This window comes from Grus americana, chromosome 1, assembly GCF_028858705.1.
Source record: "Grus americana isolate bGruAme1 chromosome 1, bGruAme1.mat, whole genome shotgun sequence".
Classification (NCBI taxonomy): Eukaryota; Metazoa; Chordata; class Aves; order Gruiformes; family Gruidae; genus Grus; species Grus americana.
In genome coordinates, this window is record NC_072852.1 from 57,156,856 (window position 1) to 57,169,865 (window position 13,010).

At 52.5% G+C, this 13,010-nt stretch overlaps 1 protein-coding gene across 5 annotated transcripts in view; it reads left to right on the forward strand.

Annotated features, from left to right (window-relative positions):
• Positions 1-8,759, forward strand: part of MRTFA (myocardin related transcription factor A) — a 95,978-nt gene extending 87,219 nt beyond the window's left edge. For all 5 annotated transcript variants that reach the window (XM_054819283.1, XM_054819322.1, XM_054819313.1 and 2 more), the window contains 9 exons: positions 146-321; positions 776-931; positions 1,433-1,686; positions 2,042-2,213; positions 2,491-3,606; positions 4,778-4,948; positions 7,071-7,244; positions 7,649-7,709; positions 8,153-8,759. In XM_054819283.1, coding sequence (XP_054675258.1) covers positions 146-321; positions 776-931; positions 1,433-1,686; positions 2,042-2,213; positions 2,491-3,606; positions 4,778-4,948; positions 7,071-7,244; positions 7,649-7,709; positions 8,153-8,652 — 2,780 coding nt within the window. In that variant the 3' untranslated portion in view covers positions 8,653-8,759. The remainder of the gene's footprint in view (positions 1-145; positions 322-775; positions 932-1,432; positions 1,687-2,041; positions 2,214-2,490; positions 3,607-4,777; positions 4,949-7,070; positions 7,245-7,648; positions 7,710-8,152) is intronic.
• Positions 8,760-13,010: the final 4,251 nt, after the last annotated feature.

The window sequence follows — 13,010 nt, forward strand, 5'->3', positions numbered from 1 at the left end:
TGTTCTCTCATTTTTAGTTGGTGCTTTAAGCACAACTCAAACACAACTCTCTCCATGCCTTCATTATCTTTGCGAAACATCTAGCATCAAGTGAAATAATTTCTTATTCCACTTTAAAGACCACAGTTGATGTTTGTGTTTTTAGTTGGACAGGTGAACTATCCAAAGGTTGCAGACAATTCCTCCTTTGATGAGGACAGCAGTGATGCCCTCTCCCCAGAACAGCCAGCCAGCCATGAGTCCCAGGGGTCTGTCCCATCGCCGATGGACTCCCGGATCTGCGAGCCTCTCCCTAGCACCACCGGCACATCACTAGCTCAGGTGAGAATCGAGGTGGCCTCTTGCAGTGCGCTGGAGCTTCACAGCTACTGCTGATTTGTGGCAGAGGATCCTAAAAAGTGAGACTGAGGGATCCTTAAAAGGTATAGTCTGTGAGATTTCACAAGGGGTCTTAGCTCTGTGTGGTGTTGGGGAAGTCCTCTGGTTATTCAGAAGCCCCCGTAGTGGTGCCACATGGGGAAGGGGGGCATCGTTACAGCCTGCGTGCGACTGATTCTGGCAGGCAAAGCTGGGAGATACAGGTGTGGGATTTTGATTTCTTTTACTCCCTAAGAAGTTGTGCTGCTTCTCGGGGACAACTGAAGCAGTGGGTTAAAGGAGTCTAATTAATGACTTGAAACTCTGCTGCTTCCCTGTAAGTGGACCCTTCCTGCACTCTCTTAAACTGTTTCCCTCTTCGTATGTGTATTCATTATGGCTTTTTCTGTCCCTGCAGGGTACATCCCAATTGCAGATCAGCGCAGACTCCAGTGAAACACTTTTCCTACCTGAACAGCCACCCCCACCTCTGCCACCTCCACCTCTTCTGCCCCCTAGTCTTACCAATGGAGCAGCTCTTACTGCTGCCAAGCCCCCACCAACACTCATTAAGGTACTGTTTGGGCTGATTTCTTCATTGTTGTGGTCTGAAGGAAGATAAGATGGTTACTCTGAAGAAGGTTTGGAGTTGGAAGTATTGTGTTAACAGATGCAAAGGAAGGAGAGCTTATTTCTCACTAGTTTCTTCCTCTGACACTAGTTGTAACATATTTAATAGGTTTTTCTGTTCCATGATGTATTCACCTCCTGTAAAATGGGTCCTGAATGCAAAATGTTTTGAAACAGTGTAATCCATCAGAGTCAATGAGTCTGCACTGGATGAGCAAGTGATCTGGCGTGCTAGGAAAGCTGTCACCTGCATTATGGTGCAGTGTAAGCTGCTGCGGGTGCTGTGACTATACTGTTGCCTGAGTTAGAGAAGCGTGGAAAGCCCCTGAGGTCAAATCTGGAGAATTTTGAAATGAAAATCCCAGTGTGTGTTCTGGTTTACATGGGCTGTTATGTTATTTCAGTGTTTCCATTCTTATTTGCTTCCTCCTTTTCTTCTAAATAGCAAAGCCAGCCCAAGTCTGCTAGTGAGAAGTCTCAGCGCAGTAAAAAAGCCAAGGAGTTGAAGCCGAAAGTCAAGAAGCTAAAATATCATCAGTATATTCCCCCGGACCAAAAGCAGGACAAGGGAGCTCCTCCCATGGATTCATCTTATGCCAAAATACTGCAGCAGCAGCAGCTCTTTCTCCAGCTTCAGATCCTCAACCAGCAGCAGCAGCAGCACTACAACTATCAGACCATCCTGCCAGCCCCACCAAAGTACGGGTCCTAAATGGCAGCTCTCTCTTAGGAAGCACTTGCTTCCCCAGTACTGTTATGGGAGACGTTGTGTTCTGGATGTGAGGTGTGGCGATTGGGTGTAACACACTCAATCTTGTCAGGTTACAGTGGGCCTCAAAAAGGGCCGGTTTCAGACGAATCGGACAAAAGCAGCTGAATTGAGTCGGTTGGCAGAGTAAGGGGCACGGATATAATCAAAGGCATTGGTGTGCTTTAATGTCTTGGGTGGCACTAGTGACCCAGATGTTTCTGAACATATATGATTGTTGACACTGAGGGCCTCTGGTGCCTTTCCACCTGGGTTTTGATGCCTGTGTTTTTTCTTTCCCTGCAGGCCTCCAGGAGAGCAGCAGAGTGGTGCCAGTGCCCCTGCTGTACGCAATCTCTCTGCCACAGTCAGCAGTGCGTCTTCAGTATCCTCTGGTTCCAGTGGGCTTATGCGACAAAACAGTAATGCTGCAGTGGGCAAGCCTGGCCCTCTCCCTGCCAACCTAGATGAGATGAAGGTAAATGTCCCGTGAAGCTGTGCAGCCCCTTTTTTGTCATTGTCAGAGGGCAGTACTGAGCGATGTTGCTGTCCCAGAGCAGGGCTGAGGTGGGCAGACAGGAGTTAGTGATAGCAGCTGGTATTGCTACCCTACAGTCTGTGCCTGAGGTTTGTTAGCCCGCAGGAGGGTCAGTTTAGTCCTTTGCCCCACGGCTCTGGTAGCTGTTAATAGTTGCTCTGGTTAGAGTGTATGTTCTCTTAATGTTGCTCTCTTTTTTTTTTTTTCTCCATGTTAGGTAGCAGAGCTGAAGCAAGAGCTGAAGCTGAGGGCCTTGCCTGTCTCAGGCACAAAGACGGACCTGATTGAGCGTCTCAGAGCTTACCAAGAGCAGAATGGTGCAGCCAGTCAAACAACCCCCACTCCCAAGCCCAGCACAGCAGCCATCCTCCCAAAAGCTGCTGAAGTGGTGGTAGCCTTCCCAGCTGCCAGGCTGAGCACAGGGCCAGCCCTGGTCACTGCTGGCATTGCACCAGCAGAAGTAGTTGTGGCCACAGTCACCGGTGGCGGCGTGATGAAATTTGGCAGCACAGGCTCAACTCCTCCTGTTTCTCCAACTCCTTCTGAGCGCTCGCAAATGAGCACAGGGGACGAGAACTCGGCCACTGGAGACACCTTTGGAGAGATGGTGACTTCCCCCCTGACCCAGCTCACCTTGCAGGCATCTCCAGTGCAGTTCCTGGTGAAGGAAGAAAGCTCCAAGTCTGCCTCCTGCAGCGTAAATGCGGCACCCAGGTCGGAGCGATGCAGCATTGGTAACAGCAGAGATGCAGAAGTTAGGGACAAAGACCAGATGCTACAGGAGAAGGACAAGCAGATCGAGGAACTCACCCGCATGCTGAAGCAGAAGCAGCAGCTGGTTGAGATGCTTAGACTACAGCTAGAGCAGGAGAAGCGCTCTCAGCAGTCATTACCGGCCCCAGCGGCTGCAGGAGAAGGAACAGCCCTTGCCTCCAACCCAGTAGCATTTGGCACCCAGGTCAAGAGTGAAAACGGTTTCCTGAGTTGCCAGTCTGCGAAGCAATCCAGTGGCCAAACAGACCAATTCAGCCCTGCACCAACCACTAGCCAAATGGACACTTCGAATCCAAGCCTAGTGCCAAAGAAAGCCGTGATGGTGAAGCAGGAGGTGCCAGCCGTGGAAGCAGAGCCACCGTGCCAGTCCCACAGCCCGCGGCTTTTCCTTGGCCAGCAAGGGAGCGCCCTGAGCGACCTCATCAAGGGCACCCCTCCCCCCACCCTCATCACCGACTCCACAGGGACCCACATCGTCCTCACTGTGACCAAGCAGAGCGCCGAGAGGCAGGGCCTCTCGCCCCATGGGAAGGCAGGGAGTAGCTGCCCGGCCTTGCAGGTAGGCGAGGGTTAGATCACATCCCTGCTGCAGGCAGTCGGCTTCCTCTCCCCCTCTTCCTACTCCTGTGGTTCACGTTACCATAGGATGACTTAATGCGTTGGAAATTGAATGCAGTAAGTGCTAAATTGGCTGAGTTGCTTGCTACGATGGCTGGTAGTTCATGGCTTTGTAGAACAGAGCAGTGTAAGGAGATCTTCAGCAAAAAGACTGGAATTTGACAATGATGAACTGTGTACAGCAATGCACGATTGGCTGTGTGCATCACAGGCTGTTCAGCATTCTTCCAAACACATGGTTCTGCCTTTTGTCAGGCAGGATCTCGGGCTTGGAGGACAAGGGTTTGCTGCCGCATTTCACTAGTTTTTGAGAGAACAACTATGCCTGTGGTAGTAAAAAAAGCAGAGTGTATTTCACTGGTTCTTTACTGGAGAGATTGTAGTCACAGTGATACATAGGTCACTTTGTCTACTGAGAGCTGAAATCAGACCCTGGGAGCATAATTTTTGCTTTTTGACTGCTCTTTGTTTTAATGTGTGTCAGTATTTCAGTGTTAACAGTGTTTCATCAGAGATGATCTACTATTCCCCTGTTGGCATAAGCTCAGCACTTAAAAGAAGTGTTCTGAGTGTTTCTTCCAGGAAGGGATAAATATGCCCAGGTTTTATGGCATAAGTCAAACCCCAGCATCCTCCTCGGCATCAGACAAGATTTTAATTCTCTGCTGCCACATTTCTTGCACCTTCTGCAGAGCAAGTGGCAGTGTCTACCATCAGTGGTGGGCACTGAGCAGGCTGCATTTGCTGTGTAGCAGTGAGATGCCAGGCAGCTGTCTAAATATCAGCGTCCGGTGTCACCCTTGATACCCCAGGGTATCTCACCTGAACTCCAGCCACTGCTCCAGAAGGGCACAGGTCGTGTGTCAGGTCTGCCAGCCCTCGAGGGATGGCATGGGTAGCCCAGGGATTTAGAGTGGTACTACCTCCTCATTTAAGACTCTGAATCCCACCCCAGTCTGATTTCTCTGCTTGGTGAAACAGAACGAATGACTGAATTTCCTAAAGAATAAAGAGTAGGGAAAAACAAACTTCATAAATCCTTTAAGAAACACAAGCCTTGTTCCATGTTGTATCTGGGGAATAGCTCCTCATGGATACCCTTTTCTTTCCAGAGAGTACAATCATCGCCCGCTAAAACTTCCAGCCAGCCGCAGTGTCAGCTACCTGCAAGCACCCCTCAGCAGCCCACACAGCAGCAGAAGCAGCAGCCCACGCAGCAGCAGAAGCAGCAGCAGCCCCTGCAGCAGCAGCAGCCCAGAGGACTAAACCAATCTGCCAGAAAGGTAGTGCTCTGCCTGCTCACTTTTCTTCTTTGTTTTTCTTCACCTGCTGCCGGGGTTTGTAGCAGTGGTGGGAAGGGGACACACATGCACAATCCTGGTCAGAGACCATCATCACAGCGAGTGAGATCTCACAGCAGCTTCTGCCACAGCTTGCAGCTGCACGGAGTGTTTGGTTTTCAGTTTGAAGGTGGCAGCAGAAGGGGTGCCTGGCATAGCCCCTGCCTCCTGCTGAACTAGCTGCAATGGAGAGCCCATCGGGCGTGAGGTTTCAGGAGCACTAAGTCTCCCTGAGGTCTTCCCCTATGGGCACGCTTGGAAGTGATGTGGAGGCTTTACAGCAAAGAGCCCTGGGCTAAACCCTGACAATTCACTAGCGTCATCTGCCCTTTGGTCCCACATCTGGGCAGAATACCAGCTGGTGTTTTAAACAAGCATTGTCTATCAGTTAAAAATGATGAGATGCCAGAGTGGGCAGCCTTTGTTCACAGTGGTGTCCCTGATTCTTGCAGAGGTGCTGCTGAACTGAAAATGTGGTTATTACATAGAGGGAGGGTGGTGTGGGCAGTATGTCTCCTGCTGAAGGTGACTTGTGAACTCTGAGCAGGGCAAAAGGATGTGACCTTTTACTCTCTGGTACTGATGAACATGCCGTGATTTCCATTCCCATGCCTTTAGCATAATGATGTTAATCATCTCTGTGAAGTGCAATGCAGGTTCAGGAAAGAGAGCACCTCTGGCTTTACCCCTTCTGCAGGTGACGGCTGTAAAGAGATCCTGCTATGCCATCTCCTCCCTTTCTAGCCCACATTAGGGATGACTTAGCGCTCTCTCTAACATGTAATTAAGATACAGAAAGATTACGAAGAGTTTTTAGAGCTTGGAGGATCACTGCTGAGTCAGATCCTGGAAAGGATGTGAAGGCAGGAGTCATTTCTAGTGTAGTCAGAGTGAGATATCCACTTTGCAAAGGGTCAGAGACCTTTGAGGAAATGCAGAAGGTAAATGAAGGCACCTTTTCCCTCAGACTCCCTTAGCTCGTGTGCTGTGGAGGCATCTGTAGCGACTCTCCTAACCCTTTGGCCTCCCTGTAGGGTCAGAAGCCAGGTCTGCAGGTGGTCACGGGGCAGCTGCCTCACACCATATTGTCTTTCTCAGCACCCCCATACCTGCAGCCCTTCTTCCCCAACGGTTTCCACAAATGGTCCCTGAAAATTGGTGCTCCTGGGAAAGCCAGGTCAAAAAAGGTACCCTCCCAGCACATCCCAGTGGCCTGTGCCACGAGGCCAGTTTCCAGCCCCGTCTCGGGTAGCGCGCAGACCCCAGAGCAGCTCTGCTGGCCATGGTCTGGTGTTGTTCCTCTAGCTGTCACAGAGCAGACAAACAGGGAAAACAGGATGGGGAAGAACATCCACACGTACAGGTGTTGGAACTGGCGTTCAGCTGCTGCCCGAGGACCACTGCCCTAGGGGAGTGAGCTTCAGTGTGGGTCACTGCTGTAGAGGCAAAGACCTGATGCGCATTGTAACTTTTCTTATGGGCAGTTGTGTGCTGATTCATCTGGTAAAGCTGAGTCATGAGCGCCACTTCCTGCAACACTTGGGGTTTCCTTTGGAGGTCTCTGGTGCTGCTGAGTGCTCTGGTGCTTTCCACCCATCAGGCTGTGACACTTGCTGCTAGTGAAGCCTGATTGTGTCCCCAAAGCAGCACTGCAGAGGGAGGCGGGTGAAAGATAGGTCCTGGATATATTGCACAGAGTAGGCTGAACACAACAAGGGAAATGCCCTTTCTCTCCAAAGTGCTAGAGGAATCCCCCACTTGGACAGATGAGGCTCTCCCCATCTAGGAGCAGCCTGGTAGTGGTTTGTGGCATGGTTGCCTTAGCATTAGAAACATCAGCAAATGATTTCCAGCTGTGAGTTGGAGGGGAAATCTGTCTTCCTCCCCTGCAGCCAGGGCAGAGTGCACAGAGTACACGGGAGAAGCCAGGCTGCTGGGAGCAGAGCAGTGCAGACCTCTGAGCAGTGCTCACCAAGAGAGGGGGTGATGGTCTTTCAAAGCAGCTGTGAGACAGGAGTTGATGTAGACTTCTTCTGATCACCCCTTCTGCCTTCATTCTAAACAGCCCTCGTCGCAGCCCGGCTCTCCTGCTGCCCCTTCCCCATCCCAGATGGACCTGGAGCAGCAACAGCACACGTCGCTTTTTGGAACTCCTCCACCTCCTCTCCCTGTTCCCTCGGTCCCAATGAAAGAGCCACCAGGCTATGAAGAAGCCGTGAAGCAACAGCCAAAGGCCCAGGTAAGAGCAGTTCTTCTCCCTGGTTTCCTTGGAGAGCAGGTGAAAAGTTGCCATTGTGAATCTGCTTAGATTCCTGATCTGGGCCAGTAAAAGAGAATGGAGACACAGCCACACCTTCCTAGCTGAATTCCTTCTGGAGGGTTTGGGGCAGACCCTAAACCACAGGTAGAGATCCCACGCTGCTCACTGCCTGGTGACTGTTAGTACAGCTGTTGCTGACTACACCTTTCCATCCAGTAACAGTCTGGGGTTACAGAGGATTCTCGTGCCAGGCCTCCATGTTATCTGGCTAGATAACAGCCCCATCCCCGGGGCGAGGGAGGAGAGCCAGCAGCCAAGCATGTTGCTGGAGGTGGAAGCTCCCCTGGTAAATAGGAAGCTAATCCTGAGCTCGCTCTCCCCAGGAGAACGGCTGTTCCAGCCAGCAGATGGACGACCTGTTTGACATTCTCATCCAAAGTGGAGGTAAGGAGGCAAAGGCAGTGTTTCCCATAGTCTTTGGGTTTGAGCCTGGGGATTATAGAGCACTGAGGGGGGAGTCTGTCATGGCCCAGGTCTTTGCTCCTGTGTCCCTGCCAGCGCCTTTAGTGTTGGCAGTAGTCATTGAGGCACTGAGGAAGATGTCAGTCAGCCATTAGTATGATACAAAGCTTCTTGGTGGCTCTGCTGCATCTGATCTGGGCACATCTCTTCTGCGATACTGGACTGAGCTTCAGTTCCCCGGAGGCAGGCTGAAAACTCCCCATAGCAAGCCAAGCGTGGGCACAGGATGAGTTTCCTTATCCCACTTAGTGGCCAGCGATGGCTCAGTCTGGAGGGTCCCTGTTGACCTGGTGGGTGGGAGGGATCCTTCCAGTGTTCAGCCAAGTTTTCCCTCACCGTGACCTGCCTGTTCGTTCCTTGTACAGAGATTTCTGCTGACTTCAAGGATCAGTCGTCCCCAGCTGGGAAAGAACCACCCGTGGCACCAGCCTGCTCCTCACCGCCCAGCAGCCACCATTCCTCAGAGCTGGTGGTACCAGTGTCCTTGGGGCAGCAGGTGCCTGTGGGCCGGCTGGAGGACTTCCTGGAGAGCAGCACCGGCCTCCCGCTGCTGACGGCAGGCCACGATGGGCCAGAACCCCTGTCCCTGATTGACGACCTCCACAGTGAGATGCTGAGCAGCTCGGCCATCCTGGACCACCCGCCTTCACCTATGGACACCTCGGAATTGCACTTTGCTCACGAGCCATCCGGGGGCATAGCCCTGGATCTGGCTGAGGCTAACTTGGACAGCATGGACTGGCTGGAGCTGCCAGGGGGGCCTGTCATGAGCCTGGCTCCCCTTAGCACTGCGGCTCCCAGCCTCTTTTCCACAGACTTCCTTGATGGACACGATCTGCAGCTGCACTGGGATTCTTGCTTGTAACTCTGTGAGCAGAGACTGAAGGGAATGGGAGTGGGAGGGCACGGGCATGCAGGGGGAAGAGGCCAGTCAACCAAAAAAATCAAAAAAAAAAAAAAAAAAAAAAGAAACGAGCTAGTATTTGTACTCCTCCCCCAACAGTGTCCTTCCTGCATGAAGCTGGCAGTGGTGGCAAGGGCAGACCCACTGCTCGAGTCGCTGCTGCCTGGGCAGCAGGCCAGGCCAGGGCAGGGAGAATGGCTGCTGGGGGCAAGAAGAGGCTGCAGGAGCTCTGGGGCTGGTGGCTTCCTGCCCCCTCAGTGCAGCCTGACCCAGCTTGGGTGAGAACGGAGCCGGCAGCCCCTCTTTCTCCAGGCAGGAGCAGTGATGGCAGCATATGGCACACAATGCTGCCAGGCAAGAGTTCGCTCACGCCTCGCAGCAGGACATAGCGTGACTGGGCCTGAGCCGTTTCCAGAAGCAGCACCCCACGCCTTGCTGGGACTGACAAATAAAGGGGGTTGTGCTGCCCCAGCATGGTTGGTTTAACGGTTGCAGAAGGGGATTCTACCTCTGGAGCAGGACGCAAAGGCGGGAGTGCTGGCTGGGGGCCCGGAACGGCTGCCCGCTGCACCACCTGCCATCTGTCAGGGGAGGGTCTGATCTGCCACAGGGCTGAGGAGCTGGGCAGAACAGGCACCTTTTCCAAATGTAGCCAAAGGGAACCAGGGTTCCCCACCAACCTGGTAATGTCTAAGCTGGTTTCCCAAATATTGCTGGGCTTGGCAGAGGCCTGCCTGCTTGCTTCACTTGCTTTGGGCTGCAAAACAGATTTTTAAGGTGCTAAAATCCAGATCCTTGTATGTTAAATCTGTCTTCACTGCCCAGACCTCTGGCTGTGCCTGGAGACTAGCCTTCAAGCACACATAGAACCCCACCCCCCCCACCCCCAGCTTCCACAGCACTTGTGACATCCTCAGGTGAGCAGGGCAGTCAGCCTGTTGTGGGGCTTAGGGACAAGAAAGTGTCCGTGTGTCCTGGGGAGTGTGTGAGGGGCATGCCTGGCAACGAGCAACATATCATTAGGGGCCATGTGCAATCTCTGTCCTGTCTTCAGCTGTGCTGGTGCCGCCCTGTAGCAGGTGCCCCAGTGGAAACCAGCAGCTGGGGCCATCAGACCCAACAGGCCAGGAAGGGGAGGCGGCACTGCAGAAAGGGCTCGTGTGGCACAATACAGCTCCTAGCTCAGTAGTGCAACTGTGAGGGCCCCTTTCTGCGGAGAAGTGGGAGCCTGAAAGCAAGTAATGGGCAGCTGACCTCTGCTCTTCCTTCCCTCCAGGCCCATGGAGTAAAAGGCAAAAGCAAATCTGCCCTGTGTCCAGCCAGTGCTGCCATGTAGGGCTCCAGGCTGGTTGCTGCAGGGTTAGCTGCTGAGTGACAAGGGGGGGGCAGATGTGCACTCCAAGCCCCCAGAGCCATGACGATGCTATTCCTTGTGCAGGATTTTGCGTTGGAAACCCAAGCCTGTGGCTCACACGCTCTCTCTTTTTCTCTTTCTTGTGTTGTTACTCCTGTCACTTTTAAATTCCTGTGTTTGTTACTAGTAACTCACCGCCATATTTACCAGGTGAGACATAGCCTAACCGTGCCCCACAGCTATCCCTGCTTTGGCCCTGAGATGGGTCCAGGCGGCTTGGGCTGAGAGAGGTGGGGGAAGGCAGGGGCTTTTGAAATCATTTGGATTAAGGTGCTGACCCTGCTCAGGCACTGGAAGGATAACCTGCCATCCTTTGTAATACCTTGAGGATTCTGTCCCCACCTTTCCCCTGCGCTGGGCTGCAGTGCTGCCAGCTGGGGAGGGGGTGGGCATCTGTTGCTCTCCTTTGGTACCTGATGCTTTTCTCAGGGGGAGGCCTTGGTGCAGGGGGCGCAGGTACCTCTGCTCCACGGTGGGGCAGGTGAATGCCAGCCCTGCACGACCTGCTCTCTGTCAGCCATTAAACTGGCAGCCAGGTAGAGGTCATACCTGTTTTGCAGCTGGGAGAAACTCCTGCTTTCCTGAGCCCTATTTGCTTGTTAACTGCATGGAGAGCCACTTTCTTAATCATTTGCAGAGGGAGCCTGCTGGCAGCTTCCTTCCTTTCTGTCCCCCTTCTCTCCACTTGTAAGCAACTCAGAGCCTCTTATCTGCCTCCCTCAGTGTCCAGGTTGGAGAGGTTAGCCCCCCCCCCCCCCCCCCCCCCCCCCGCTTTCTGTTGCTCAAGTTACAGTGTCATGTCCTAAAAATCAGAATAACTGGGGCTGGTGGACACTCCCTTCAACCGCTGGAGCCTTCCCTCGCTCCTCTCCTGGTGGAGCCCTGGTGCTCACTGGGAGCAGTGAGAGGATTAGCAATTGCCTTACAGAGCTCCCACCAGCCCCCCCCCCCCCCCCCCCCCCGGGCAGCTGCCCAGCCGTGGGACCAGGTGAGCACAGGAGACAAGTGGTTTCTTAGGAGGAAAGTATTTGAGGGGTAGGAGGATCTTTCAAGTGCTAAGGGGAAAAAGTGAGGCTGCCTGTTTGTCAAACTGAAGCAAAATCAGCTTCTTTTAGCCCACAGTGAGTAGTAGCCCCCCCCCCAAAAAAACCCACCCAACACCAAACCCAGCTGTATGATTTCTTTTGTACAAATATTTACAAAGCTGCAACCAATAAATAAAGAATGAAATTATCAAAGTGCAATGAGCTCCTAGAGGAAGGTGGGAGCACTCCACCGGCAGTCCTGGCCTGAGCCACCCCTGGTTCCTCCCACTTGGGCCAGGCACTTCCCCCACCACCACCTTTTTTGTCAGAAGGATGCCAAAGCCAGTTACAGATGTAGCCCTTCCCCAGGGTTGATGGTGAAAGGCTGAGCTCACAGCTGCTCCCTTTCACCTTTACCCAGCTACCATAATTTGTAAAATTTTGTAGGAATTTAATCACCCTAACTTTGCCCAACAGACTCAAGCTTGGCTGATGCACTCGAGAGCCCTCAAGGAGCCCAGACGATACAAAACCATGAGCCTCACCTCCTGAGGAAGCCAGCTAACCTGCCAGAGACCCTCCGCACAAGGGGCTTCTGTCAGGAGAGTGAGCGCTAACACGGTGCCTGGGGGCAGAGGAAAGATGGTGCCTCATCCCAGGAAATATTAGCAAGTCTTTTCCCCAGCAGCACCCAGAGCAGGCTAGCCCCATTCTCTGCTTTCTTACTATTATTTGTTTGAATAATAGTTCAATAGTTCTTTGTCGGAAGAGGTATTCCCCTGGACATACATTTTTTGCACCCGTTGGGAAAAACAAAGTCTGATGTTCTGCCTCTACCTTGAATGTAATCCTGAATCTTTCTGCTGTAACCACTACTTGTTTGTAATGTGTATTTGACTAGCACGCACTCTCCCTTCCACTATGCAGCAAACAGCGAGGGGTGATCAGCACCATCTGAGATGATGGTGTTGGGGCATCGGATTGAGAGCGAGTATTCAACTGGAAAAGGATAAAAGTGACAAGTTAACAGGGGAGAGAATGGATCTTTAAATTGAATTATTTTTTCAGTTACAAATATTTGGAAAAAAAAAAAATCCATTTTATTAAAAAAATTTCAAACATCCACGTACTCAAAAACTTCTCTGCTATGCTGGTGGGTGGGCTTGGGGCCACTCTGCCTTTTCCAGCTAAGGGTAGGTAAGCTCTCTGGGTCTTTCTCAAACCTGAAAAAAAAAAGAAGCTGGCAAGGTGGTGCCTCATCCCTTCTTGGCTGCAGGGAGAGTCCCTCTGGGTACGGAAATTACCTACCCTGCAACCAGAAGTAGGTCTTATGGTAGGAGAAGCATAGGCAGCTTTTACAGCCTCCCCCAGCCCAGTATGCTGGTCTGGACCTCAGCTGTTCTGGTGGTGAGGGGATACTGCAGCCTTCCTCAGCCAGATGCCAAACTGGAATGATTTTAAGTGAAAACACTAATTTTCACATCAGTAAATACGCTGCAACTTCCACCCTTCTGTGAGCCTGGGCTTCTGAACACAGTTCTCCCATGGCCTGTGACCCATTACTGTCCTACTTCGCAGAAGAGACACCACCTGCTTTTCTCTGGAGAAGCTTGTTCATGTGCAGACCACACTGTCCTCTGCCTCCACCCAGCCCTGCTTTCCACCAGCCCCTCTCCCTTTGCTAAGGGCTGCCCTCCCGCATTGTTCCTACACCCCTGAGTTTTGAGCATTTCTTGCTTTTCAGGGCCTCCTCTGCAGAGCTGCTGTTCAGGGAGGGTTGGCAGCAGAGGCACAAGGCAGGGCCGCCACTGCTGGCACCACAACTGCTCCTGCCCCAGCCACTCCCTGCCCTGTCAAAAAACAAAGTCAAAGCTCAGCAC